Source organism: Pisolithus orientalis (assembly GCF_024613125.1).
Source record: "Pisolithus orientalis strain OTSU chromosome Unknown F5J12scaffold_2, whole genome shotgun sequence".
Classification (NCBI taxonomy): Eukaryota; Fungi; Basidiomycota; class Agaricomycetes; order Boletales; family Pisolithaceae; genus Pisolithus; species Pisolithus orientalis.
This window is the reverse complement of record NW_026260783.1, coordinates 1893395-1918885: the sequence shown is the minus strand read 5'-3', so window position 1 is coordinate 1918885 and position 25491 is coordinate 1893395. Positions and strand designations below refer to the sequence as shown.

Here is a 25491-nt window from a genome sequence, read left to right as displayed (position 1 = left end):
CCCCTTCTCCCCACGGCTGACTAGGTCACCTCGGGCGGGCACGCTGAACTGACCCCACGCAATCGTCGCAGATGGGTGGCCTACTCCAAAGCACTATCCACATCCTGATCACGCTTACGTGAAGATGGCCGCCAACAGGACAGCTTCGGTTTCTTCCAACCCTCCGTCGTCTAGGGTAACACCCACCATTGGCTTTTTATTGCCCTCCAAATGCCCACGCCACCCTTGCCTTGTGCGCCCTGTTACGCCCTAAACACAGGCGCTCAATTCTCAGGAGCAGGCCTTTGTCTCGATAAGAGAGCCAAACGTCACCGCGTCAACACCCCGTGGTGATCGATGATAGGTGACTGGTTAGACTGGCTGAGTGGGGTGATGTGCCGTACCATGAGGCACAGTTTGACCTCATTCCCGGGAGAATGGGCACTGATGGCAACATCGGCGAAGCGGACTTGCATAACTGTTCAGGGCCTCGCCTTCTTTGAGAAACGGAAGACCTGCGTCGCGCGATCCGTTCGTCAATAATGCATAGCATGGTCGGAAAGCATACTATTAACATATATACGGTGATAAAATTGACTATAAAAGTAAATTACATTAGCTCGTCCAATGTCATGTCTCCAGGACTGGGTATGATATGGTCCAATAAAGCACGTTGGTTTGGGTGCGGGGTACTGGTACAAAAGCCGGTTTCGGGTTTCAAGTTCTCGACGTTCAGACTGTGAGTCGTTAACGGCGCTCGAGAGATCCGAGTGAACTGAGAGCGAGGCTTGATTTCTGCTGGGACTAGCGACGATTTGTACAAACCAAGCTCGTGGCGAAGGTCATCGTTATTCGCCACATATGCATCCCGTTCCCGGGTGCATACAACAAGTTTCTGACCAAGCTCGAGTTAGAGAAGTCCATGCGAAGCGGTACACTATAGCGGAGAATCTTTCCCACCTGTTTCGCGTCTGCAAGTTCTTTTCGGATCCGGTCGACGTACATAATCCGCTGAGCTGGATTGTGATGTCCGAGAATTTCGGCGTTGAATTTGCTGAGTCTGTCAGCCTCCTCTTCTGCAAGGTTGTTCCTCGCTAGTAGATCCTCTGTCTCGTCCACCAATTTGTAATATGCATCTTGATATCGAGCAGCGTCTGCTAACTCGAGGTGCAACCTTGGAAAAATGACGTTGAGCAACCTCTATTCTCCGTTTTCAGCCAGAGAAGAACTCACTGCTCGATCTCCGCGTTGAGTGCTTCTTCAGCAGTCTTGCTCATACTCAGTTGCGCGGAGAGTTTCTTCGCTGCTTCTCGCTCCCTATTTTCTGCGTCCTTGTGCCTGGATACTTCATCCCTCAGATGTTCCTCCAATTGGGTAACCCTCCCTTGCAGCTTGTCGACCTGCTGGTGGGCACTCGCTCGGGATACCTGTTCCTTAGCAAGTGCTTGGTTCGCTTCCGCCAACTCTGCTCGCAGTCTTTGTAGGCAAGTATCTGCCGCGACGCGATCTGCAAGGTGACGTCCCACTTCTTCTGACAAAGTCTTGCTTTTGGCGCGTTCCCCATCGAGTGCACGCTCCAGGTCTTCATTGCGCATGGAGTGCAAATCATTCGCAGTCTTGCAGTCTCGGAGGTTGATAACAAGCCCATTCAACTTGTTTTCCAACATGTCAGCGTGGACGCCCGCAAGCGTTGTGAGCAATGTATGCGTGGAGTCCTGATGGCTAGAATATTGCATATAGTCGCGGAGAGCATCCGCATAGAACGATGCTTCGTCTTCGGTTTCCTCCAGTTGTTGCCGAAGACACGTATTTTGCTCCTGTGTTTGACGGATGAGGTGTGCGAGCTCGGTAACTTGACCTTCAGTATTCGCCAATTTACGCTCGAGGCGCAATGTCATCATCTTGAGCTCCACGTTCTCCATCTTCAATGCTTCGTGGTCCTTGGCAAGCACTGTCGTGGATGCCAGATGACCATATTGCTCGGCAACGCGACTGAGGGCTACCTTGCATTGTTCGAGTTGGTCCATCAGGTCTTCTTCTCGACTCGCAGCTTTCGTGTGGGTATCAGAGATAGCTTGTTGGCTTTCCTTCCGGGTAGCTTCCAACTGCGACTGGAGCCGCTTCGCATCACCACGTAGCTTTATTACCTCCTCGTCTGCCTTGTCTTTGATATCTTGAAGGCAAGACTCCAGCATCTCGCGTTTCTTCCTCTCTGCCGCTACGGCCCTCTCCAGCTCCGCAATCTTTTTATCTCGTTCCCTTGTGTCCTCCTTCCGCTTGGACTCCATAGTCTGAAGTGCCTTTCTCATTTCACCCACGTCGCTTTGCTTCCCGGCCAGCTGAGCGCGCTCGTGCTCTGACATCCGCAGCTTGATCCGTATCTCTTTAAGTTCAGCCTGCCCGGCGGCACTTACTTTGTTGAGTTCCTGTATGCGCAGGTTGTATGCTTCGTTCTGTTTCTTCAGTTTTTCTAAGCGGTCGCTCTGTTCCGTCTTGTCCTTGGTTAGTGCCGCGATCTGCGACTTGTATCTGTCGAACTCTGCTTGATGCTTGGTAATATATGTACTATTGTAAGTCCACCTTGAGACCTCTGAAGAAGAAAGAAGACACGTACGCGTTTCTTTTCGTCTCTATGGATCCTTTCAAGATCATCCATCTTCCTGAGGAGGACAGTGTATCGATCATCACTTTGTATACCAGAAGCGGAGGCAGCCCGAGAAGGTGCCCTAGAATCTGTGCCAGGAGCTGTGGTGAATAGCCGTCAGCAGGCTATTAGTACAACACGGATGATTTTTCCTGATAGGTCGTCGGACCTTCACCCCACCTTTCTCCGGTAAAAGCTGCGCGTCCTTCGCCTTTTTCATCATGACTATTACCTCGTCGACCGTTCTTGTTGAACTTCTTGTCAGTGCTGCACTGGCTGTGGCATGAACGCAACAGGGACCAAACACGGTCAAAGAAGTCCGACGCGCAACACACGACACGTGACGAATATCAAGTTATTTCACAATAGCATGGCAGATTGTACGTAGGAACATCATATTCGGGGTGTCGTTACGGTCATGAAGCAAAGCATAAAGCACAGGAAATAGGCCCTCGAAGAAGGAAAAAAAGAAAAAGAAAAAGCGCCATCAGACCCACAGAGGTATCAAGACAGTAATAAATAAAAATGAGAACCGCAAGGAACCGTCGACGAATAAAAGGAAGTTTGACATCCAGGCATTTCAAGATGGTGTTTATGAAGAAAGTAAGTGATGGATGGAGGAGGAAGGAGCGAGCTTTCAGCGTCCCGAGTCTGCCGACCGACACAATACACGGAATACGTACAGTTTTCTTCCTTACCACAATAATATGCTAAAGCGTCCGTAGGCATGGGGGTCATAATGCTTTGTAACACGATAAGCATGAGTCAACGAAGGGTAAGGTATAAAACCGATATGAGGAAAATGAGTATATGGGTCGTCCGTGTATGTTTTGGCCAGCACAAAGGGGATGATAGATGGGTCCGAACAAGGGAGGGTTCCAAAATTAGGCGTCCGTTTCGACTGTGCAGGCGGGGATGGGGGTATGCTGCTGTATGTGCGCATGATGGATACACAAACGATAACGATGCTTGGCGGAATGCGTGCTCGGGTATATCAGATGATAAGGCGAAGTTGAAAGTGTTAAATGATGGTTATTCGGCAAGACGGCGCATGTGCCTGTGCGTGCGTGTTGTACAGGTCCAAGGGCGCTTAAATTAGGATCGAGACTTGGAGCGAGCGGGGCGTTACGCAGAGAGACTAGGATTTATTGTGTCCGATCAAAGGAGTCCAGATAGTAGAGATGATTGCGTTTTGGTATTGACCTGTAACGAAGACAGGAGCACATGTGCATACACGACCGTAAGAGTGTTCGTCTTCAAGAGCGTACAGCCTGGTGGGCCTGCGCCCCCAGCTTCCTCCCCAATGTACCAACACGCGCCCGACCGACTTGCCTAGAGTCCGCCGTCGAGCACGCCACGCACATCCGGGACCTCGCCGAGATCCGCAAGGAACGGGCATAGATCCGTAAGCTCCGTATCATGAGGGTCGTTAAACCATGAGGAGACAGGCACCGCATTGTTCGGGTGAAAAATGTACGACGCTGGGGAATTATCGATGATAATGGTATCGGAGATTGGGCGACCGAGCTGTGAAAGATCCTGGAAGGAGTTCGGTATTGATGGCCCAGACCGCAACTGCGCCGATCACTCACCTTGACATAATTCCCTTTGTGGTTGTAGCAACTCTCCCGGAATAATCTATGAGACACGACGCGATGGACATCTAGTTTGTCCAACACTGGGTCCGCGTACTGCCAGTCAAATCCGTCAACGCTGGCTCCGAGTGGAAATTCTGAAAAACACGCACTTTGCTTAAACTTGCAGTGAAAACCACAACTTCGTAGATTTCACCCATCCTCTTCAGGAAATTGTCCACGCCTGGACGCTTGATAACGTACACGTTATGCCAGTGGTATTCAATTTCCACTGGCACGACGTAATCCGCATGTTGTATGGACTGCAGAAAATGTCAGAAATGCGACAGTTTCAAGAATGATGTCGTGATACCTTGAAGCTACTGTGGACGAGGGTTTCATCCAAGTCGAGCACGAGACACTTGCGTCCCACGTGCTGGGGTGCAATGGGGGGTAACAATGGACGTGGGTTGCCGTCCTAAATAGGTAAAGGTTGGTGAGCATTCTCCTCGAGGCACCGATTTACTCACCGGTCCGACGGGTATGCCTGCACCGCCGTTCATGATAAGGGCGTCCTCATCGTCCTCCTCCATTGGATCACCTTCGTCGACCTCCTCGGCATGACCTTCTTCGTCGGTAAAGCTGGCGTCGGAATCAGTCGCCGTCGAGTGGGTGACATCACCTGCGTGTACGTGGGAGCTGCTCGACGTTGGTTGCGATACATCCGAGTGGGGGACAGGTGGAGGAGAGAAGATGTCCGCAACCGGAGCGGGAGGTTGCGCGACGGCACTAGACTCCGAGGGAGGTAAGACGGCCTTTGGTGGTGTTGGTGGTGTTGGAAATACGTCATTGTCCTGAGCGCCTGTCAATGGTGCAGAGTCTGAAGGTGGCTGCGACGGTGGAAGAACGACTGTCTCCCGCTTCTCCTCGTCGTGCTCCTCCCCGACGAGTTGTTGTTTTTCGTTTGTGCCCACTGGCTCAGCAAGTTTAGACGCGCTATTCACGTGTTCAGTATGAATGCGAGAGCCACTAGGAGGCTCGATTTCGACGGCGTGAGCACGGTCGTTTACAGCGACGCAGGGAACCAGCTTGCGGACTAGCCTGGATATGAAGGATTCCTTCTTGATGGGTGAGCCACTCTTGGACTTGTTCTCCCCGTTGGAGAGAGCACGTACAGGAGGGCTTTTATCTAGGGTAGAGTCGGCGTGCGGCGTTGCAGACTTGGCTACACGGTTTGGTTTTGGCTTGCGGGAAAATCTGCGAGTGGTGCTGGTGCCCGTCGTGTTGGATAGAGAGACATTTGGCTGGGTGGTAGTCGTGGCTGCGAGCGAGCTCTTGTCCTTGTCGGCAGCCTTTGCACTGTCGCGCTCGTCTGGGGAGACGACGGTGTGGGACCCATTGGGATTGGCGTCCCTGTCGGGTTCCGACGAGGATGGGGTAGATTGCTCGTGCGCCTGCGCACTGGGTGGACTGCTGGGGACACCGTTTTCGTTTGGCCCGCTCTGTGGGTGTTTGTCGAGAATTGGTGATTGGGTACTGGTCTCCATGAGATGTGTGGTATTGGGGTATTCGTATTCTTGTGGGGAGAAAGGGGAAGGGGGGGTATGGGAGTGGATGGGAGGAGGAGGGGACAGGACGAAAACGCCAGCCACACACGCAACAACAACACGCGGGTCCAACGCACAAATACTATTTCACACGCGGAATGCAGACCAGCCACGGCCACTACCCTACCGATACACTGCTTTATGCATTATGTACTACCCTCAGTCGTCAAAGCTGTTCTCGAACAGATAATTAGCTGCCAGCTCCTCGTTCTTGTCGCATGCGAAGTATGCTTGCGCGGCTTGCTCCCGCGTGAAACCCAGCGCCATCAGCTAATCAAGCAAGTCACCCTCCAGGCCTCCAAAGGCTATGGACTGCACTCACCCGTTCAATGGCAGCCTGCTCCTCTGGTGTGACGTTGACCACCTGTACACCAGGGGGCAAGTCTCCTCCCTCTAGGTCGTCCCCACCGCTGAGATCACCGAGAAACTGGAGAAGTGCATCAGGGTCCGAAGCCAGCATCTGGCCTAACTGGGGGTTAGACGCCGCGAGCTGCTGAATCAACGGCTGCAGCAGCGCGGGGTTTTGCCCTATAAGCTCACGTAGTTGAGCCATCTGGGATTGGTCCCTCAGAGCACCTGCACCTAGACCACCCGGGCGAGCACCACCACCACCGGGTTGTTGTTGCTGCTGCTGCTGAGCAAGCTAAAAAAAGGGTGAGACGGACATACCAAAAACATCTACGTTCATCACACACCTGAAAGAGGTTTTGGGGCTGATTTGCAGCCGGAGCTGGTGTCTGGCCAGCAATCGGTGGAGGTGGAGCTGCAGCTGCAGGTGGAGCCGGAGTCTGGGCTTGGGCTTGCGGGGGTTGCGACGGTGTCTCTGCTAATAGATGATCCGGTATACCCTATGTTCCATTCGGTCGGGTCAATGTATGCGTTTCTCACAGAACGGACTCCTTACCGTCATCAGGTATTCGACCGCACGCTCCGGATTATTGAAACTTGCCCGCATCGCGCGCAAAACTTGTTCGCGCGGGAAGCCCATTTCCACCATGTTGCTTATGGCCGCCTGGAGGGCATCGCCAGTCAGGAACGACTGGGCGTGTTGCGGCGAAGCAGGGGACGTTGACGGTGGGGCAGCGGCTGCGGCTGGGGCCGGGGCCGGGACCGGGGCAGGAGCGGGTGAAGAGGCTGGAGGCGTTGGGGCGGAGGGAGAAGTCGCCGCAGCCGCTGGTGGGGTGGGTGCCGAAGTTGTCGCTGCTGCTGGCATGGCCGCGGGGCCAGGCGAGGAAAAGTTTGGCTTGGGCTGACATGGGGATCGGTCAGCTCCACCTCACAGAACAGAGGGGAGGATCGTAATCACTTTGGACACCATGAGCACCAAGAAGTCCTTCTCCTTAATCTCGCAAGACGCGATAGTCTTGTCATCTAAGAGGACCTTGCCTGTGCGACGATCAGATTAGACCTCCTCCACGCCGAGATGGGGGATATATGCGCCCACCAGAGTATATAATCTTCTGAGTGTTTACATCGTGGCCATGCGCGTCCCGAATCTTCTCCTTCAGTTTGCCAATCGTCTCAGTCTCATCCGCATCGATCTGCATGATATATGAGCAGGCACCACAGGATCCAAATGCGCGTCACGCACATGGAACACCTTTTGTTGAAGTGTCTTGATTGTGACCCTCATCGTCGTCGTCGTCGTCGGCGGCGCAGATGGGGGAGCAGCGATATCAGGACCATGTCCATTACGTAATACGGCGTATCCGGGGTCTCGCCGTGCATGCACACCACAACGCCCTCGCAGGTTGGCTCTGGCATGGAACGTGAGACGGGCGACGGATATCTGCGCAGAGTCGCAGCGTTTATCAGAGCCAACGACAAGGGACTGGCCGAGGCTGGCTATGCTCGTCGACGTCGCCCCCAGCGAAGACACAGTGCAGGCTACTTGTCTCTCAATCCAGTCGGATGGTTCTCTGGCGGCGGAGGCGGCTCTCCATCACCAACCAGGCCCGTCGTGTTCACCGTAGACACCCACCATCTGTTCTACATCCTGATGCGCCTCGAAGCAATCGGCCTCGATGTCGGCTCGCTGGATGTCACCGTGGACAACCCCTCCAAACCAATGCACTACACTCACATCGACATCCGGCCCGCCTCAGACAAGTCTGACACGCTCTCACTGACGTCATTGCGATCTACTCTCACCACAGTCTCAGGTCTGTCCCTCGGCGCGAGTTGGTGGACAAAGGCCGAGCCACACACTATTGACTCGGAGCTCACGTACATATACAGCAGCTTCACAAAGCTACCCGCACTGTCCATCAGAGCTCCCGGCCCAAAGGTCATCCAGGAGGTCGCCGATGACCCCCCCTGCCACAACGCCGTCCCACTCGATGTGTTCAAGAACCTTCAGACCCTTGAGTGCACCGACGTCGATCCACGGACACTGCTCGGCTGGGACAGACTCGCAGATGGCCTGTGCAGTTTGACAATCAAGCGCAGCGGGGTGGAGGACGTGTCAGACATCTTCATCGGTGCCGTCCTGGACGATCAGGCGCACAGAGACGGTACGTCAAAGGACGACAGAAGGAGACAGATACCACGCAGACAACGCTCCTTCCCGAGTACCCCACTACCTGCATCCGTGCCCGAAGAAGGTTCACCTGTCACAGAGTACTCCCTACTACCCTCACCGGGGTCTGCTTTGAACTCGTACAAATGGAGTCTATTGAGATACCTTTCGCTTGCAGACAACGCCCTGACGTTCTTACCAACCGAACCACTACCTTACCTCGTCTCTCTTACTCATCTGGATCTGTCATCTAATCTCCTCGTCTCTGTTCCCCACGGACTCTCCGTTTTGCACAACCTCGTCTCCCTCAATCTCGCCGACAACATGATCGATTCCGTACTCGGCATTTACACCAAACTCGGTCAAGTGTTACATATGAACCTGTCAAGGAATCGCCTCGAGTCCATCTGTGGTCTGGAACGGCTGATGGGGCTAGGAGAGGGTTGACCTCCGCTTTAACCAAATTGACGAGAGTGCGGAAATAGGCAGGCTTGCAACGTTACCCAACATTGCCGAGGTGTGGATCGAAGGCAATCCCCTGACAGAGATCGAGGACAACTATCGCGTCGCGTGTTTTAACCTGTTCCACACGGAGGGAAAGTCTATCACTCTTGACGGCAGCCCACCCTCTCTTCATGGAGAAAATGAATCTTCCACCACTTCCACCTGCGCAGATAGTCCCCTACCAGGACAGTGGGAGCATCGTTGCCGTTGATGATTCCCCTTGGAGGCACATCCAAGGACACAACCGTTCCAGATGCACTTGATGTTGGGTCGCCCTCAAGGACAGCATCGTCTGTTCCGAGTGGAGGAGGAGGCAGGCAGAGGAAGCGCAGGGCAGTGAAACGTGTAGTTGACTTGGATAGCCAGCCGTTACCCAACGAGGCTCGGTCGGCCACATTACCTCGCATCCCTAGTCCGCTCTCGCATCGGCCCTCATTGTCCGACTTTGAACTTCCAGACATGATGCAGGACCAGATAAGAGAAGGACAAGTTTATCGTGCGCGCATTGAAGCGCTGCGGTCAGATATGGGAGAGGGGTGGCTGAAAGTGTTTAGCCAGAGTCATGTCTCGTCGCCTGCTGCCAGTTGATTCGGTGTACCACTACGAGATCTCATGCTACATTTAGTACTTACATATTATACCCCAGCCATGCGGGTTTTGCATTGTACGGTATGTACGGTAATTAAAGATTGTGTGGCAGGCTGGAGTGGTCGGGGTCCGTGACTGGTGGTGTTTGCCTTTTGGGCGTGGAGCCGTGGACCGCCTGTCTCTGCGCCTCTGCTCTTTTTCTTTTCAATCAAGTGTTCAACCGTTTTGCTGTGGCATTAAACAGCCTTCGTCGTTCTTTACCTTCGAAACATTCACATTCACAATGGGAGCTAACTTGTCAAAGGCTTTGGGTCCGTGTCTGCCACGCCCTTGGTTGCGTTTCATGCACTGACCACCTCCTAGGCAAGCTCTTCGGCAACAAGGAAATGAGGTTGTTGATGCTTGGCCTTGACGCCGCTGGGAAAACAAGTAGGTTCTTCCTCTCCTCAAGAGTCCAGACGTAGTCTGACATCGTCCACCAGCCATTCTATACAAGCTTAAGTTGAACCAATCCGTTACCACCATCCCCACTGGTTAGTCTCCAGCGTGGATGCAGGACTTCACTTGTAACAGTTATAAAATACAGTTGGTTTCAATGTCGAGACGGTCACCTACAAGAACGTCAAGTTCAATGTTTGGGATGTAGGGGGACAGGACAAGATCAGGCCACTGTGGAGGCACTATTATACCGGCACTCAGGGTCTTGTCTTTGTGGTTGACAGCCAAGACAGGGACAGGATCGATGAAGCGAAGCAAGAACTACATCGTATATTGAGCGACAGAGAGATGAAGGAGTGCCTGTTGCTTGTCTTTGCGAACAAGCAGGATCTTCCCGGAGGTGAGCAGGATGGTGCATTCACCCTGACACTTTCCCATCTGAGACATATGTCGCAGCCATGTCCCCCGCAGAAGTTACTGAAAAACTTGGTCTGCATCGCATGCGCGACCGCTCGTGGTACGTGCACCCAAGGTACGTTTCACAGTCCGATCCATCGTCAGCCCAGTGGCTTATCAAATCTATAGCTGTGCGACGACAGGCGAGGGCCTTTTTGAGGGCCTCCAATGGTTGAACCAGAACGTGAAGAAGCGACAACCATGAACCCACTGCACGAACACGTCCCTCGTGATACCATGATCTCCCCACCATCTACCACAGTAGATCTTTATCTCGTCGATACCCACGTTATGTTATCTCCCACTCATGGCCTGCACGACCCCTCCCACGTATGACAATCTATCACCCATGTTCAGTATTGTCCTGCGCTATCTACTTCGTTTCTGTTGCCTTTTCGCGTGCTCAAAAGTACGAGGACTTTTTCTGTTCGCGATTCGTTTCTCTATTGGTCTCCTCTTAGCTTTACATACATTAATTGGAAGAGTTGTGCTGCCCCATGCGAATGACGATAGCTTGTCCATGCTATGCCCGTCTCGACTTTCCGTAGTAATGCATGTCTCGAGTCTGCTTACATACTACTTGCCTGGACACATGATAATGAGGTGCGAATGTCGTGCTCGACCCGGTGCTAGTATTTCCGCGTCGGCGACCTTTCCACGACACATTCTAGATGCTCTCCTCAGTCTTGCGACGTAGTCTAGCTCAACCCGCTAGAAATTTCACAATGGGAGCGGTTGAGGGCTTCACGGGCTCTGTCGGTAACACGCCTCTGGTAAAGCATCACTTTCGACGACGGCATCGTGGTCTATAACCTCGTCAATTTACTCTAGATCTACCTAAAGACACTGTCGGAACAGACTGGGTGCAGCATATTGGGCAAAGCCGAGTTCCAAAATCCTGGTGGAAGTATCAAGGATCGTGCAGCCGTTGGTATTGTACTTGATGCTGAGAAGAAGGGTCTGTCAGTGAGCGATTCTTACGATGAGGAAGGGTGGCCTCGCTCATGTACGATCCCCCCTGCAGCATAAAACCAGGTGGAACTGTGGTGGAGGGTACCGCAGGTAATACTGGCATTGGGTTGGCGCATGTCTGCAGAGCCAAGGGTTACAAATGCGTGATTTTCATGCCGGATACTCAGGTGAAATGCGTTTTGGCTATTTCTGGGTGGAACGTTGTTATTGACGTGTCCGACGACGAAACGTTAGAGCCAGGAGAAGATTGACCTTTTGCGCATGCTTGGGGCAGAGGTTTACCCAGTACCTGCGGTGCCGTACGAGAACCCGAGGAACTACAACCATCAGGCAAAGGAGTATGCGCAAAAACTGGATAATGCGATTTGGACAGACCAATTTGACAACACGGCAAATGCTTACGCTCATTATGTCACGACTGGTCCGGAGATATGGGATCAAACAGAAGGAACGGTGGATGGCTTTGTCTGCTCCACCGGTACTGGTGGTACTCTGGCTGGCGTCGGCAAATATCTGAAGGAGAAAAGCGACGGAAAGACACAGATATGGCTGGCTGACCCGCCAGGGCAGCGTTTTGTACACGTACGTGTCGAGTGGCGGGAAGCTCGTCGAGCGAACGGGCAGTTCAATCACGGAAGGTTGGTTGGTTCTTGTCGACCCGGGGAAGGATCATAATGAGCGTGCTAACCGGTGATTCCAGGTATTGGTCAGGGGCGTGTCACCGCGAACTTGGGGACTTTCATCGATGGGTTGGACGGTGCGCTTCATGTGCCAGATGAGCAGTCGATAGCGATGCTATATGAACTGTTGGACACGGAAGGGCTGTATGTCGGTGCGAGTACAGCGCTAAACGTGGTAGCCGCTGTCGAGCTTGCACGGAAACTTGGAAAGGGTAAACAATGTGTTCGATCAGTTGTATAAATCAACCTTGACTGAATCCCCTTCGAAGGATCCCGTGTGGTCACTGTCCTTTGTGACGGTGCGTATCGCTATCAGAGCCGGTTGTTTTCAAAGAGGTGGTTGCAGTCAAAGGGACTGTTTGATGCTATACCAGAACATCTAAGGAAGTACGTCGTGTTAGATTAGGCTGTGTAGTACGCCTATGTAGTTCTAGTGTAATGCACACATATCGATGTAGTGTCACGCTTCCGGTAGGCGCGTGACAGAACGCGGTCCGTACAACGCCAGCAGCCACGACGCTGCGGTCATGGCAGACTCGATCCCTGACCCGTGGATTTGCGACTACCTCATTGATGTTGCAGAGAAGTACGGAGGACAGCTCTATAACGCTCCCATCTACGACAAGCGGAAGAGAGTTCAAGTGACCGAGGTATGCTCTCGACCCGGTCGGTTCAATGCGTTACTCAGCCATGGCCCCCCCAGTTTTTGACGTTCCACGAGGATAGCTACATCTGGGCGTGGGTATCTGACAAGTCCCACTGCATACCTGTTCGAATATCGAGGGAAGCTGTCGAGGATTTCAGTGGGTATGTACGTTCTCGTCACGACGTGTAAGTGTACGGGTCCAACTAAGCCCGTAGTCGATGTGGTCGTGCGGTCGTTGACTGTCGCTTCGCCGTTGTGTTTATCAAAAACTTCCGGCCTATGTTTGCCCCTCGACCTCTTGGTGCCAACCAGAGAGGCAACACACCGATCTCACATATCGCCCTAGACGTCGGGAATGTAAAGCTTGTAGGGCTCGGCGGTCATGTGTTCTGCGACCCGAAAGACGTGGAGTCTGATGCATCTGTGAAGAAGTGGGTTCTGGGTCTTCGCGAAGACGGTGGTGGTGGGCAAGTCGTGTATACTATTTGCTGGAAGTTTCGCTTGACCAACATTTCGTTTTAGAAATGTACTAAAACTAGAAAAACAAGAACAGCAGGCGCCGGAGATAGTGCAAGCCTTGCCTCCACAACGACCTTCTTCGCTGACTTCTCACGAGCAGCAAGGTGCTCAGGCACTCGAAGCAGCAGCAGTCCTTCCAAAGGCAGCGATGGGTGGTGTGAATTCAATACCTCTGCAGTCCAAGCCGATCGATTTCAAAAGGGAGCACTCAAAACGGTGGCGAGTGAGTTGCGGATGTCTCATCCTAATATGACTCGTTATGAACGGTAAATTTAGGTGTATGAAGTCGATCGATGGAAGTTTGCCTATAAATCAACACAAGAAGCAGCAGCAGCAAGTATGTCGTGTATATCGGTTTATCGCCTAGTTTGCAATATTCAATGGTCACCCGTACAGACCTAGAAGCTAGACCAACTGTTGTAGACACGGATCCCGTGCAAGGTGAGATGATCCACTTGTACACCCATATCAATTGACTTTTCTCATAGTGCCTGCCTCCTCCACCATACCGCTGGTACCTCGTACATTCTCACCGGAATCACCGAAAGCATTGGTTCCCCAAGGTACTCCAAGCGCATGGTCACCATCCCAGCGCGGAAGCTCCATGCAACGGGAGGAATCGTGTGCTTCGCCGCCTCACGATGCCGCAACGAACACTTGCACCGATGAACTTCACAGCGATCTAGAGATAGAGAAGCCCACTAAGGAAGCCATCGAACATGATCGTAGCTTACGCCCCTATTCCCCTCAACCTCGTACTCCTGCCCAACGCAACGGAGGAGTTTCACCCAATTTTCTGTCTCCACCTTCACTGTTATCGAACAACCCTTTCCCCTTTCCTTCATCTCCCACCAATCCGCGCAAGAACATGAAACGCAAGGTCCCACCACCGGAGGTGCTTCCTATGTGGGATCCTAACCATTCAGGACCGACTCAGATATTAGTACCAAATTCCGACCCTTCTGCAGCAACATCCTCTCAGCCACAATATTCTCAAGCCTCACACTCACTCACGATGTCACAAACGTATTCGCAATCTCAATCACATGTACCTCCTTTCCGTTCGTCGCTTTCTAATGAATTCAAGCCTGGAGAGACGTCTACACCGAGAACCGCAAGCGAGCTTAGCCATACAAATCCGCCTGAGGGAGTGTCGCGGATGACCTCAGCGTTAATTTCTAGTCAGATTGGGGACGGAAAAGCTCAAGGGTCTGCAGACGAGCCGAACACTTCACATAACGTCCAAGCGCTTGTTGACGAGGACAACCAAATTCACGATCGACTGCATTCGAGCACCTCGCTTGTTTCGTTACCATTCTTAACAGCGAAGACAGAGCTGCGGCTTGAAATTGAGCGAGAGCCTTGCGAACGAACAGTTGATGTTCGCCTACCAACATCGGATTCCCCTGTAGCAGGGGAAGAAGTGCAAAGTCACTCCGTCCGTGATTCAGGTGAACTTTTGGAAGATGGCACAGAGACACACGCCGTATTTTGTCAAGGCCTGTTCTCCACCCCAGCTCCGGCCGAACCTGTGGCTGCTAACAGTAGCGTTGTAGCGGGATCACAGTCGCCCACTTCCATGCATTCCCTTTTTTCTGCTTTGTCCCCTGCACCAGGAAGCAAGAGTAGGGCACCACCTGTTGCGCTTGCAGACGAACCTTCTGATGTGCTACTGGCTCCTGACTTTGTCGCGCCGCCGCATGATCCCGAAATTTGGAAAAACCCAAGTTTCTTGCGCTCGAGGAAGGAAGAAGAAGAAACTTCACCCATGAGGGTGCATAAGAAGCACAGGCTCTCTGGGCAGCCTCTGCCTCCGAAAAAGAGGATGAAGGTGAACGAAAGCTTCAACCTCGAGGATTCATCACCTCTACGGTCTGCCGCTGCCAAAATTAGACCCCGGCCGCCATGTCAGTCCGAAAAGTCGACGGAGGATATGAGAGGCACCGACGAAGGGGGGACACAACGAGGCGCGGGGAAGTCTACTGATAAGGGAAGGAGAAGCGACCGTCCCCCTTCCCCAGATCTTTCCACACAGTCACTGATTTCCGAACGTGACCGGAGCACCAAGTTGCACCGGTTGGAGGGATTGACGGTGCAATTGAAGACTATGTTCCATGATTCAGCACATTCGCATTTTCGAACGACATGGGGCGAGTTGCAAGGTATACTATTGAGGACGGGGAGGATTAGGACGCTTGGGGATGAAGTCGTGCGAGATGGTAGCGTTTACCTCAATAAGGACTGTAACAGTTGAACTATGTTAATCGATGGATGGAAGCTCTTGAGGGTTGTTATGTCGCAATTTCCTGGGAGTTGCACTGTACCCTTGGTACGGATTTGAGTGGCACGATGGCCAATGTAAGTTGTACCATCATAATCTTTAACGCCGCGGTCAATCGGTCTCCTCGGAATGATACATGACCTTTATAACGCACGTGACCGAGACGCGATGCGCAAAAAAGTCCACACGCGGTGCGACCAACGTCGAACAACTAAACTGCTGCCCCGACCTCCGGATTTCAATGCAATGGTTCAAAGAAAGCCCGTGCCTAATGGAACAGACTACCACCATCAAATGCATGAAGACCTAAACTATAATGAGCAACAGCCTGCCTTCACAAGTTCACATCCAGGGTCCCAGCCTAATTCTTCGTACTCGCATACCAGTCAGAGCACTGACCAAGTCTACTCCTATAACCCGTCTGATGCAGCGCATGTGTACGACCACGCTCAAAATGCCTATATAGTTCCCTGACGAGGTTTATAGGGACTGTGACCCAAGTGCGATGTATGACGAGTCAAAACCGCTCCCGGAACGGTACCAACCAGGGCAGCCCCTCCAAACGATCGTAACAGGAGAAACACTCGAACTCGACGACGACTACGCGCCGTCGTCCACAGCTCATGATCACGACCCATTTTCCGACTCATATCGCTTGTCACAGCACTCTCAGACTCAACTGCAGCACAACCAATACCCGGCCGACCATTCGTTCGCTCAGCCTCCGTCTCGTGGATCACACGAGAGACTTTTGGGCACGCCATTTGGTTCAGTCCAAACACTGTATCCGCAGTATCCTCGTGGGACACCACAGACGCCAAACAGCGGGCCTATGGACCATTTCCGACATGACACAGAAGCTTATGCTTCGGGTAACTCTGCCCGCGCTAACCGCTGTACACCTCAATCCCGTTCGCCCACCCCGTTTGGGGATGACGAAGACTACATGTTAGTTGGGAATACCGTCCTGCACTCCACTGGCTGTTCCCGACACAGAGGCCAAGTCTACGATTCTGAAAAGCTTCACAACGACCTCAATGACGAGTACGATATCTCCCAATACGCTGATGTTCCAGATGAGGACAATTACACGGAAGCTTCAGAGAAAACACCCCCCGTGGCGGAGCCGGAAACGCCTGTCGAAACGCGTCACTTTGGGCCGGCCCCGATTGGTCGCATTCGCAGACGGATAAAGAAGAAGCGGGTCCAGCTCACGAACGGTCACCTCGTTGTAGACCTCAACGTTCCGCCAAAGCTCGTTCTTCCCTACCGCGGAGAACCAGAAATGGTCCAAACGCGATACACAGCGGTCACTTGTGACCCTGATAATTTTGAAAAAGAGAGGTTCTTTCTGCGACAGAACGAAAGTGGTCGGACCACCGAACTATTTATCGTTATCACTATGTATAATGTAAGTGCACAGGCATCCTTCCGCTGCAGTTCTTGACCAAAGGATGTAGGAAGACGAGGTCTTGTTTTGCAGGACAATGTATGGAGTGATGCGCAACATCGCACACCTTTGTTCACGCAAGCACTCCCAAACGTGGGGCCCTGATGCGTGGAAGAAGGTTTGAGCATTGTTCAACAAACTCAAGCTCTGAAGAGATGACCGCCGCACACAGGTCGTGGTTTGCATTGTGGCTGATGGACGCAAGAAAATTCATCCTCGAGTACTAGATTGCTTGACTGTTCTTGGCGTGTATCAACCTGGAGATCACATGAAGAATATGGTAAACGGCAAGGAAGTGACGGCGCACCTTTTTGAGTACACAACTTCCTTTGCTCTGGATCCCAACATCCAGTTCAAGTATCCCGACAAGGGCATCGTCCCCACGCAAATAATCTTCTGCATGAAGGAGAAGAACCAGAAGAAGATAAATAGTCATCGGTGGTTCTTCAACGCCTTTGCACCCATGTTGCAGGTCAGTTTTTTGGGACGAATGAGAAACACACCACTTATAATTGCCGTGGTAGCCGAACGTCTGCGTGCTACTTGACGTTGGTACGCGTCCTGGAAACAATAGCATATACAGATTATGGAAGACATTCGACGTCAACTCAAATGTCGGAGGCGCCTGCGGCGAGATTGCTGTATACAAGGGAAAGAACTGGCGAAATATTTTGAATCCGTTGGGTAAGCGACTCTCCTGCACTGTCTTCTATCCTTGAATCACGCGCGTGCCCGTCTAAGTGGCCGCTCAGAATTTCGAGTACAAACTCAGTAATATACTCGACAAGCCCACAGAGAGCATGTTTGGGTACATCAGCGTGCTGGTGAGCCCCTTTTCTTATGACATTGGTATGTAGAGTGGTACTAATTTTCACTCAGCCTGGAGCATTCTCTGCCTACAGGTACGTGGTCGCCCGTCCAATCGACATCTCCTGCATTATGTACCTCCAGATGGATAGCGCTGCAAAATGGCAAAGATGGACAAGGCCCGTTGGCTTCCTACTTTAAAGGCGAAGTACTTCATGGTGGCGACACGGACATTTTCACCTCAAATATGTGTATGTTCCCTGTTAATTGAGTCATTACTCTTCTGACAGCAAATCTAGACCTCGCTGAAGATGTGGGTATTGATGAAGTGCTTGGTATGCTAGCATCACATTGACGGTAAATATTAGCGCATACTATGCTTTGAACTGATAGCAAAGGCAAACTCTAGCTGGTATAATTTAGCTCAAGTCGTGACCTATGCGTATCTTTAACTGGTTGTTTCTTAGGGTCCTCAGATACGTGAAGGGAGCTATCGGTGAAACTGATGTCCCTGAGTCGCTTCCCGAGTTTATTTCTCAGCGTCGTCGATGGCTTAATGGCTCGTTCTTTGCTGCGGTTTATGCCATTGCACATGCCGGGCAAATTCTACGCTCAGGGCATAGCACATCTAGAAAAGTCTCACTGATGGTCGAAACCGTTTATAGCCTCATAAATCTAGTATTTTCCTGGTTTGCAATTGTAAGTCTGCGTATTTCTTACTTATCACTCATTCACAACAAGAGTTTAGGGAAACTTCTACTTGTTCTTTGTAAGTTTTGATTTGATTGCTATATTGATTCCTCCAGGTCTTGAGGAGCGTTGGTCTTAGGTAATCCTGAGTTCTTCATTGGAGGACCCGTCATTCGGAATGCCCTCAATACGGTATTTTAATGCCGTCGTCCAGGTGCATTTCGGATTCTATATTTCTCAAGCGCTGACAAAACGAGCGCACTTCGCAGTATTTCTTGGCCTCCATCATCATTGCTTGTTTTTTGATGTCCATGGGGAACAAACCGAAAGCGTAAGACCGTACAAGAATACCATCGTTCAACAATCTCACGTGCGTGAATCAGTGCCCATCGGAAGTACAAGCTTGCCTCGGTCTTCCTAGGAGTGCTTATGGTGTACTCAATGGTCGCTTCCGTGTTCTGCGGGATCGCGGCAGCCTCGCAGGTGGGAGGCGCCTTGGTGCTTTTAAGTGTTGCCATCACGTACGGAGGTGTGTAATGCTGTCGGTTCCTTCCCATGAGACTCACCTCGTTCTTTGTAGTCTACGTGACCAGTAGCCTCCTTGCGTTCGACCCCTGGCATATTCTGACGAGCTTCTTACCTTACTTACTATTGACACCAACATACCTTTGTATACTGAGCATGTGGGCCATTTCTCTACCTATCTGCAGGGTTCATGGGCTAACCTTGAGAAATAAGTTATGCATTCTCGAATTTGCACGATGTTTGTGCCCTGTCATTATGATTAGTTTCCATTAGGCTGACAGGTCTGGTAGATTTCGTGGGGTACCAAGCAAGATGCGGTCCCTGACAAAGACCTCGGTGCTGCAGTGCAGGACTCTCATTCTCAAGTCGACATTCAAATGCTCGCGGAAGCTGCAGATGCAAATGGGATATACGAGGAGGCGCTGGAGGGCTTGCGCGCATCCAAATTCACCGATGGGAGTATCCTTAAAGGACGTGTTGCGAAGGACGGTAAAACAGGCAGTATGGGGGACAAGAAGATCTATCCCAAGCGGAAGGCAATGAACGAGCGCGAAAGGGAGATGGCCGCGATGGACTACTACGCTGACGTACGGACAAATGTATTGCTGGCATGGGTTCTATCGAACGTGCGTGCATCCATGCTTCCTACTCCATCCTCTAACACCAGATTCTAGGGTATTCTTCTCTTGCTCATTCTCTCGGGATCATCTCCTTCAAGCACGTTTGATCCCAACGCAGGGGTATCTCGCACCAAAGGTTATCTCATGTTCATTCTGGCCTTTGCAGCTATTACCAACAGTGTGGTGAGTCCCATCCGTTCCTCTTCCATTCTTTGCGGAGGCGGTCTGCTCTCAAGTAAGTTTTATTGACTTAACTTGTAAAAATCAGCGCTTCGCGGGGTCGACATTGTATCTGCTGATGCGTGTTTTCACGACATGATATGCATAAATACAAGCGTTTCGTGCGTGTTGTCACGTTGGGAGAGCATAACCTGCGAATGAAATCATCGAATACCAGTGCCAATGTGGTGCTTGATTCCATGCAACGGTCGGCACGGATTAGGAGTATCATAACGCAGGATCGAGGCAGAGAAGGAAATAACTCTTCAGGCGTCATCTATAAGAAGAGAAACGGGTTATCTTGAGAAAGCCAAGTGATTTGTGGCCAGTTTAATGTCAAGCCATGGTTCTGTGTGAATCTGACATGCCGTGGGTGGTGGTGAATCAGAACTTCGAGATGCTAGGTGGTCACACAAAAATGTCGGCGTCCGAAACCTGGATAGCTGATAGATGATATTTTATACCAGCCTCCATAATGCCGACTTAAATATGTCTGGGGATAATTAAAGTGCAACCTATTCCTGCGCGCTGGCAGTCTTACCCGATGATCTGAAGGGATTCAGTATCCCATGCCATGTTTCAAGTGAACCCCCATTAGTATGCCTGAAACATGGAATGAGACGTAGTGCCCCATGGGAGTTGCCCTACATATACTTGGACATGGTTAGGCCCTAGGCTTGTATAAGTACATGTACAATGCCCTCGCACCTGCTCCTTGGCTATCTGTATAGGTGTAGATGCCGATCGTTTGGTGACATCATGATGTTAGTGTGGTGGCCAGACGTCTATTAATGCTATCTGTATAAGGTGTGGATGCTGAGCGCTGATCGTTTATGACTCACATCATGATGTCAGTTTGGTGAAACAGACTTCTATGAGGCTGCCATCGATTATACTAATGAGGCAAGCCAACGCTATGAAATGCCCCCCTGGCACGCTTTCGGGAACTGTCCCTGGGTTACGCCACCCATCACGATCTCCAGTCAATCTAGGCCTCCGTTTTTTTTTCGACTTCGTTTCTTTGGTTGGATCCTTTCGTACGTGGACCCCTGTGAAGGCATGCAATGCTATGGTTTTTACGCGCATGTACTACAGACGAGTAGCCCGCCATCGTGTTACACCTGGTGTTGCCGAATAGTGTTGGTATTACGTCATGGACACTTTCGACTTTTCGGTGTGCCTTACTGAGTGTACCTTACAGGGTACGGTATATGAAACAGCATCCAACATGTCGTACCTCCTTGCTCGCTCCGATACCCCCAAGGACCATGTCAAGCGCTGGGTGTCTGGATGGAAAAGAACCCGTTACCTCGGTAGCCCACACCGAAAATGTCCAAGAGGTGCCAGATATTGTGGAGTACAGACTCTATAAACAGCGATTCTCGGGGTTGTTAGGCTTCGTCAGTCTCATTTATTGGTCTCGTTCTTCGTTCTGGCTCAACTGCATTTCGGAATTTTTCTGTCAGATTATACTCGGAATCGTCACTGGGCTGCAGTGGTCATGGTTCGGGCCGATTGCAACCAACAGTGAGCCCCACTTCCAGGAATCACTCCATTTTCGCAGGCTGATGTCGTCTCCTTCAGCTGCTGACGAGTTTAATATCTCATTAGCTCAGGTTAACTGGCTGGGAAACATAACATTCTGTGTATACCTTCCTGCTTCATTCATCGTGCCCGTCATCTCCACCCGCTACGGTATACGGCGATGCGTGCGCATTTTCCCATTTGTTCAGTTTATCCCATTGTCTCAATATTCTTTCTTTTCCAGTCAGAAATGGGAGGAGTCATGCTGCTCATCTCGGCCTGGGTCCGCTATGCGGGCACAATCCGTTCGTTGTCTCCACAATCTGCGTATGTTCTTCTCTTCTTCGGTCAGGTTGGTCGCCTCTATCCAATGCCCTCTCATGCTCTGAGATATGCTACCAATAGTTCTTCGGCGCCATCTCGCAACCAGTATTCCAAGTACTCGCGCCAATGTTTTCAGAGAGGTGGTTTGATCTCAGAGGTCGGACGACTGCCACGATGGCCATTGCTATCGGTAGGCGAAGCTCACTAATACATCCCATAGCCCAACTGACATCCTGGTGTCTAGCCAACCCAATTGGTTCGGCACTTGGTCAGCTCCTCTCCCCTCTTATGAGCACACCCCGGAGGTCGGTAAGCAGTTGCTGGATTTCAGAATATCGCTTGGTTACTCACCCTCTTGATTGAGATAGATTCTTGTACTCGGGATTATATCCACTGCAGCGCTTCCAGCTATATTTCTCATCTCCGACTCTCCCCCTTCACCCCCAAGTAAGCCTGGGACCGTGTCCTCACTTCCAAACCACTCAGGCCATACTGATACTACCTTACAGCTTACTCGGGCTCTAAGCAACCATTATCTCTTACCTCTTTGTGCCGTGCCATACTAGGCCTTTCAGTCTCCGACGAGGCACACATGTCGCGCCGCGAACGTATTGATTTTGCGATTGTTATGTTTGCCTTTGGCGGCTTAGAGGGTGCGATTAATGCATTGAGCGTATTATCAGCTCAGTGGTTCGTACGTACCTTGCCATAGCTATTTCAGAGTCTGTCTTGACTTCTTTCCATTTGATCAATTCACATTCAGGAACCTGTCGGTTATTCAGATACCACATGTGGCTTGCTGGGTGCCACGCTGTTCCTGTCGGGAATCATTGCAGCCATAATCACTTCCCCACTATTTGATCGTGTATTCACGCACGTCATGGGAATAACGCTGAGGATCCTTGTTCCTATTGTGTCTTTGGCGTGGTTATCGCTGATCTGGGCCAGTAAGTAACAGTTTCGCTTACAACGCAGACCGATGCCTTCTTCTGACTGTTGTGTCACAGTCATACCAAAAAACGCCCCAGCCCTGTTTGTTCTCATGGTTGTTATCGGGAGCTGCAGTGTGACCATGCTGCCACTGGCATTGGAACTTGGGGTCGAGTTGACAAGGAATGCAAACGGCAGTTCGGCTATTTTGTGGTGTTGGTAAGTATGCTGACCTCTTCTTCCACTCCTGATGTAACTTTCAATAGCGGGAATCTATTCGGCATCGTGCTAATCCTGGGTAAGTCACTGCCTTGCATATGTAGCACGCACGCACCACTGTACCGTTTACTGACGCGCTCTTCCCAGTGGAAGGTGCCCTCCGTGCTCCGTCGACCGCTGATCCACCCTACAACATGCGTGATGCACTCATATTCCATGGCTGTGTAGTCATGGTATGCGGCTCATTCGTCTTTTTCCTGCATGCTAAGCAGGCTCGGCGTGAAATGGATGAGGTCATGTCAAAGGACATGGTTTCGGGCACAGCCCCTGATACTGCCGATTCAGGCCGAGTCGGACAGTCTAACAAGACGGACGTGCCACTTTCGAAGGTGGTTCAGACCACGAACAGTATGCAGGATGGGGCCGGTCGTTCTGAAGTCCTTTCAGGTGACCCTCAGACGCGGCCATCAACAAGGATGACCTATTGTGGTGAGGGAAATGTGTCTGAGAAGTGTATTGGAAGAGCGTACAGCAATGGCGATTTACAGATAAGACAAGAGGCTAACGAGACACAAAAGTCAAGCATTGAAGTATCGTAAAATCTATGTCCTAGAAATATCTGGCTAACTCGTATATAAAGTACTGTACTCCACCTTCACCATGTTGTTTGCTCTGCGATCCGTCCAGTGACGCAGACCCCTACATCGCATTCCCCCTCCGCCAAAGACGACCCATAATTCATTCGCTGTACAGGCAACCGTAAAGGGCAGCTGCGTGAGTTGATGTCAAATCACTCTACTGCCTTGAAGCCTTGGAAATATTTTTCCCTGAAATCCTTGTGTGCAGGGGTGTGGTCGTCTCCCTCTCTACAAGGACCGACAGTTTCAAAAGTTGGGGGTGGATAATCGTTCGTGACAATCTTTCGAATCGTGATGAGCTATATAACTAATCTCGTGATTTGCGACAAGACCATTCGCGGACGACCTACCCGCCGACCCCAAGTTCCAAAGTCCTGTAATGAATTTGCAACCAGCTCCATGCCTTCGCAAAGTGACGATATGATGTCCACTTCCTCGTAAGAGTCTGTAACAGTTGGAAGGAAGAATACGAGGAGACCGTGGGGTTTCAGCAGGTAACGTGCGAGGAGGATGAGGTCAACAACAAGTGCAGAGAGCTCATAGGGTTTTGTTGGTGGGATGTACGGTTCGTCAGGGTTTCTGTCAGGGTGTGAAAGGCAAATGAAATGCGAGGTATCGGAGGACTCACGCCCTTGGTACCTGAGGTGGCGGTCGGTCTTCGCGGACCTTTTTTCGCCCAAGACGCTTCGCCCCTGCCCTTACACCATCTATAAAATATGCTATGGTAAGTTACAGACCACAAGCACTGTGGTTACCACGTTACACGGTGGATCGGTTACGATAGCGTCAAAAAGGCAGCCACTGCGCCAGGGGTTATGTGTCACGTCAAAGGTGCAGAGATCCATGATGCGACTAGCAACATCATACTGTGCAGCCGCACGGATGATGCCTTGGGTTTTATCTATGTGCCGACAAAGATAGAGATCAAATGAGGAAGGAAAAACATCGAATTACCTTTGCCCCGCATTTGGCGACCGTCAATATCAGAACCATACACAAATGCGCCAAAGTACGCAGTGGTCTGCAAAAATGAAAGGTCTTAGAGAAATGACTAGAATTATGAGGAAATGAGTGTACATAGGCCATACTGCCCGTGCCAATAAACGGGTCATATATCAACTTCCCTGGGGAAGCCTGAAAGCCAAAAAAAAATGAGACAAATTCCGGTGGTGGTGAGTATCACCCGCCTGGGTTTGATTAGCCATCAGAAGCGATATCTCAGCCTCCATACTCGTGTTCCCAAAGTAATTCCTTTTCTTCACGTCAAACGTCCGTACTAATGAACGCGCGGTACCCTTCACAACCTGTGCACGGTTTGCTGAGTTGCACGAGGATTTAGGAGGCAAGGGAACGTACCAACCTGCCGAAATACACCTGACGAAAGACACCGTCGATGTTACGCGAGCCATCAGGGCGCCGATCATTCTCGTCTGAGCGTATTTAGACAGGTTATTGTGAGGACCGGTGAATCAAGTTCGACGCACACTCCTCAAAGCATCCAAGGACGATATCCGGATCCTTCATATCGATCTTACCCAGAAAGTCCATGTAAGAGAAGCTCTCTATCACGTCGCGTTGCCAGCGCTGGGACAGGCCATGGTTGTATCCAACGACGGTAAATTTGAACGACGTGTCCGAGACGTACTGTTCCCAGCGCGTCCGAACTCCTTTGTTGGCCTCATGCAGTTCATCATACGTTGACCCTTGTGCGTAAAGCTCGTAGATCGATCTGTAGGACGACGGTCGTCAACGTCCCTCTTCTCCCTCAACGAAACTGCCATTTGATACTTGATTAATATACACCTGCTGGCCAAAAGCTTTGCATGGGCGTCTCCCTCCAATTCCAAGATCATGAATGGCCGTTTTACAGCTGCTTTGCGTACCAGCGGATCGGTGTAATGGCTGAAACTGATGGTGAAGCCATGCAGTTCAGAGATCGACTGTAGTTCGGGTATACGAAACTCATCGTGTGCCTGGGCAAAGACAAAGAGGTAATCTCGCGGCGGCATCGATGTGTAAGTCCGTGTTTCTTGGTTGTGTGGGTCATAAAGGAACTGTTTCGTTTTTATGGAAAAACTAAACTATCTACATCTGGCTCCCAGGGGCTCGCTTCCAGAGCAATTACAGTAACACGGTCTC

General features: G+C 51.2%; 11 protein-coding genes across 11 annotated transcripts; 7 read left to right on the top strand and 4 right to left on the bottom strand.

Moving 5' to 3' along the window:
- Positions 1–564: 564 nt before the first annotated feature.
- F5J12DRAFT_798878 (uncharacterized protein) lies at positions 565–2905 on the bottom strand. Its single transcript, XM_051744247.1, has 5 exons — positions 2804–2905; positions 2594–2724; positions 1213–2528; positions 940–1153; positions 565–874 (listed from the first exon to the last, which is right to left on the bottom strand). The coding sequence occupies exons 1-5, from the start codon at positions 2844–2846 to the stop codon at positions 590–592; spliced, it is 1989 nt and encodes a 662-aa protein (XP_051605128.1). The 5' UTR covers positions 2847–2905; the 3' UTR covers positions 565–589.
- A 1050-nt stretch (positions 2906–3955) lies between these two features.
- F5J12DRAFT_713145 (HAD-like domain-containing protein) lies at positions 3956–4790 on the bottom strand (the record flags this gene model as incomplete). Its single annotated transcript, XM_051740812.1, has 5 exons — positions 3956–4162; positions 4216–4314; positions 4371–4520; positions 4571–4675; positions 4728–4790. The coding sequence occupies 5 exons, from the start codon at positions 4788–4790 to the stop codon at positions 3956–3958; spliced, it is 624 nt and encodes a 207-aa protein (XP_051605127.1).
- A 1076-nt stretch (positions 4791–5866) lies between these two features.
- On the bottom strand, positions 5867–7461 carry F5J12DRAFT_798872 (UV excision repair protein Rad23). Its single transcript, XM_051744246.1, has 7 exons — positions 7396–7461; positions 7249–7345; positions 7111–7190; positions 6709–7053; positions 6500–6652; positions 6127–6447; positions 5867–6074 (listed from the first exon to the last, which is right to left on the bottom strand). Exons 1-7 carry the CDS (start codon positions 7435–7437, stop codon positions 5964–5966), a joined length of 1149 nt encoding a protein of 382 aa, XP_051605126.1. The 5' UTR covers positions 7438–7461; the 3' UTR covers positions 5867–5963.
- Positions 7421–9601, top strand: F5J12DRAFT_798867 (uncharacterized protein). The gene is made up of 3 exons (XM_051744245.1): positions 7421–8723; positions 8764–8922; positions 9012–9601. The coding sequence occupies exons 1-3, from the start codon at positions 7531–7533 to the stop codon at positions 9412–9414; spliced, it is 1755 nt and encodes a 584-aa protein (XP_051605125.1). The 5' UTR covers positions 7421–7530; the 3' UTR covers positions 9415–9601.
- Positions 9579–10893, top strand: F5J12DRAFT_798865 (ADP-ribosylation factor family-domain-containing protein). Its single transcript, XM_051744244.1, has 6 exons — positions 9579–9725; positions 9778–9843; positions 9897–9947; positions 10001–10252; positions 10309–10384; positions 10438–10893. The coding sequence occupies exons 1-6, from the start codon at positions 9698–9700 to the stop codon at positions 10511–10513; spliced, it is 549 nt and encodes a 182-aa protein (XP_051605124.1). The 5' UTR covers positions 9579–9697; the 3' UTR covers positions 10514–10893.
- Positions 10894–10899: 6 nt separating this feature from the next.
- On the top strand, positions 10900–12442 carry F5J12DRAFT_798864 (pyridoxal phosphate-dependent enzyme beta subunit). Its single transcript, XM_051744243.1, has 7 exons — positions 10900–11081; positions 11140–11270; positions 11333–11447; positions 11515–11862; positions 11885–11918; positions 11981–12172; positions 12230–12442. The coding sequence occupies exons 1-7, from the start codon at positions 10980–10982 to the stop codon at positions 12364–12366; spliced, it is 1059 nt and encodes a 352-aa protein (XP_051605123.1). The 5' UTR covers positions 10900–10979; the 3' UTR covers positions 12367–12442.
- F5J12DRAFT_798861 (uncharacterized protein) lies at positions 12443–13682 on the top strand. The gene is made up of 6 exons (XM_051744242.1): positions 12443–12610; positions 12664–12767; positions 12822–13073; positions 13129–13348; positions 13402–13566; positions 13614–13682. The coding sequence occupies exons 1-5, from the start codon at positions 12488–12490 to the stop codon at positions 13525–13527; spliced, it is 825 nt and encodes a 274-aa protein (XP_051605122.1). The 5' UTR covers positions 12443–12487; the 3' UTR covers positions 13528–13566; positions 13614–13682.
- On the top strand, positions 13591–15411 carry F5J12DRAFT_198598 (uncharacterized protein). The gene is made up of 2 exons (XM_051738372.1): positions 13591–14624; positions 14682–15411. The coding sequence occupies exons 1-2, from the start codon at positions 13730–13732 to the stop codon at positions 15377–15379; spliced, it is 1593 nt and encodes a 530-aa protein (XP_051605121.1). The 5' UTR covers positions 13591–13729; the 3' UTR covers positions 15380–15411.
- A 192-nt stretch (positions 15412–15603) lies between these two features.
- F5J12DRAFT_798848 (glycosyltransferase family 2 protein) lies at positions 15604–20124 on the top strand. The gene is made up of 20 exons (XM_051744241.1): positions 15604–15843; positions 15893–16817; positions 16867–16974; positions 17029–17328; positions 17381–17540; positions 17598–17680; positions 17736–17758; positions 17808–17914; positions 17963–17976; positions 18032–18075; positions 18131–18362; positions 18412–18432; positions 18493–18567; positions 18623–18684; positions 18737–18882; positions 18934–19036; positions 19092–19116; positions 19169–19504; positions 19553–19681; positions 19767–20124. Exons 1-20 carry the CDS (start codon positions 15653–15655, stop codon positions 19815–19817), a joined length of 3135 nt encoding a protein of 1044 aa, XP_051605120.1. The 5' UTR covers positions 15604–15652; the 3' UTR covers positions 19818–20124.
- An 861-nt stretch (positions 20125–20985) lies between these two features.
- Positions 20986–23078, top strand: F5J12DRAFT_902797 (major facilitator superfamily domain-containing protein; the record flags this gene model as incomplete). Its single annotated transcript, XM_051748329.1, has 12 exons — positions 20986–21117; positions 21184–21244; positions 21302–21426; positions 21486–21593; positions 21647–21755; positions 21810–21874; positions 21934–22012; positions 22075–22259; positions 22329–22512; positions 22573–22710; positions 22862–23012; positions 23060–23078. The coding sequence occupies 12 exons, from the start codon at positions 20986–20988 to the stop codon at positions 23076–23078; spliced, it is 1356 nt and encodes a 451-aa protein (XP_051605119.1).
- A 426-nt stretch (positions 23079–23504) lies between these two features.
- Positions 23505–25361, bottom strand: F5J12DRAFT_902796 (tRNA guanosine-2'-O-methyltransferase; the record flags this gene model as incomplete). Its single annotated transcript, XM_051748328.1, has 10 exons — positions 23505–23651; positions 23703–23931; positions 23981–24059; positions 24116–24253; positions 24307–24373; positions 24430–24476; positions 24536–24656; positions 24709–24782; positions 24837–25081; positions 25141–25361. 10 exons carry the CDS (start codon positions 25359–25361, stop codon positions 23505–23507), a joined length of 1368 nt encoding a protein of 455 aa, XP_051605118.1.
- Positions 25362–25491: the final 130 nt, after the last annotated feature.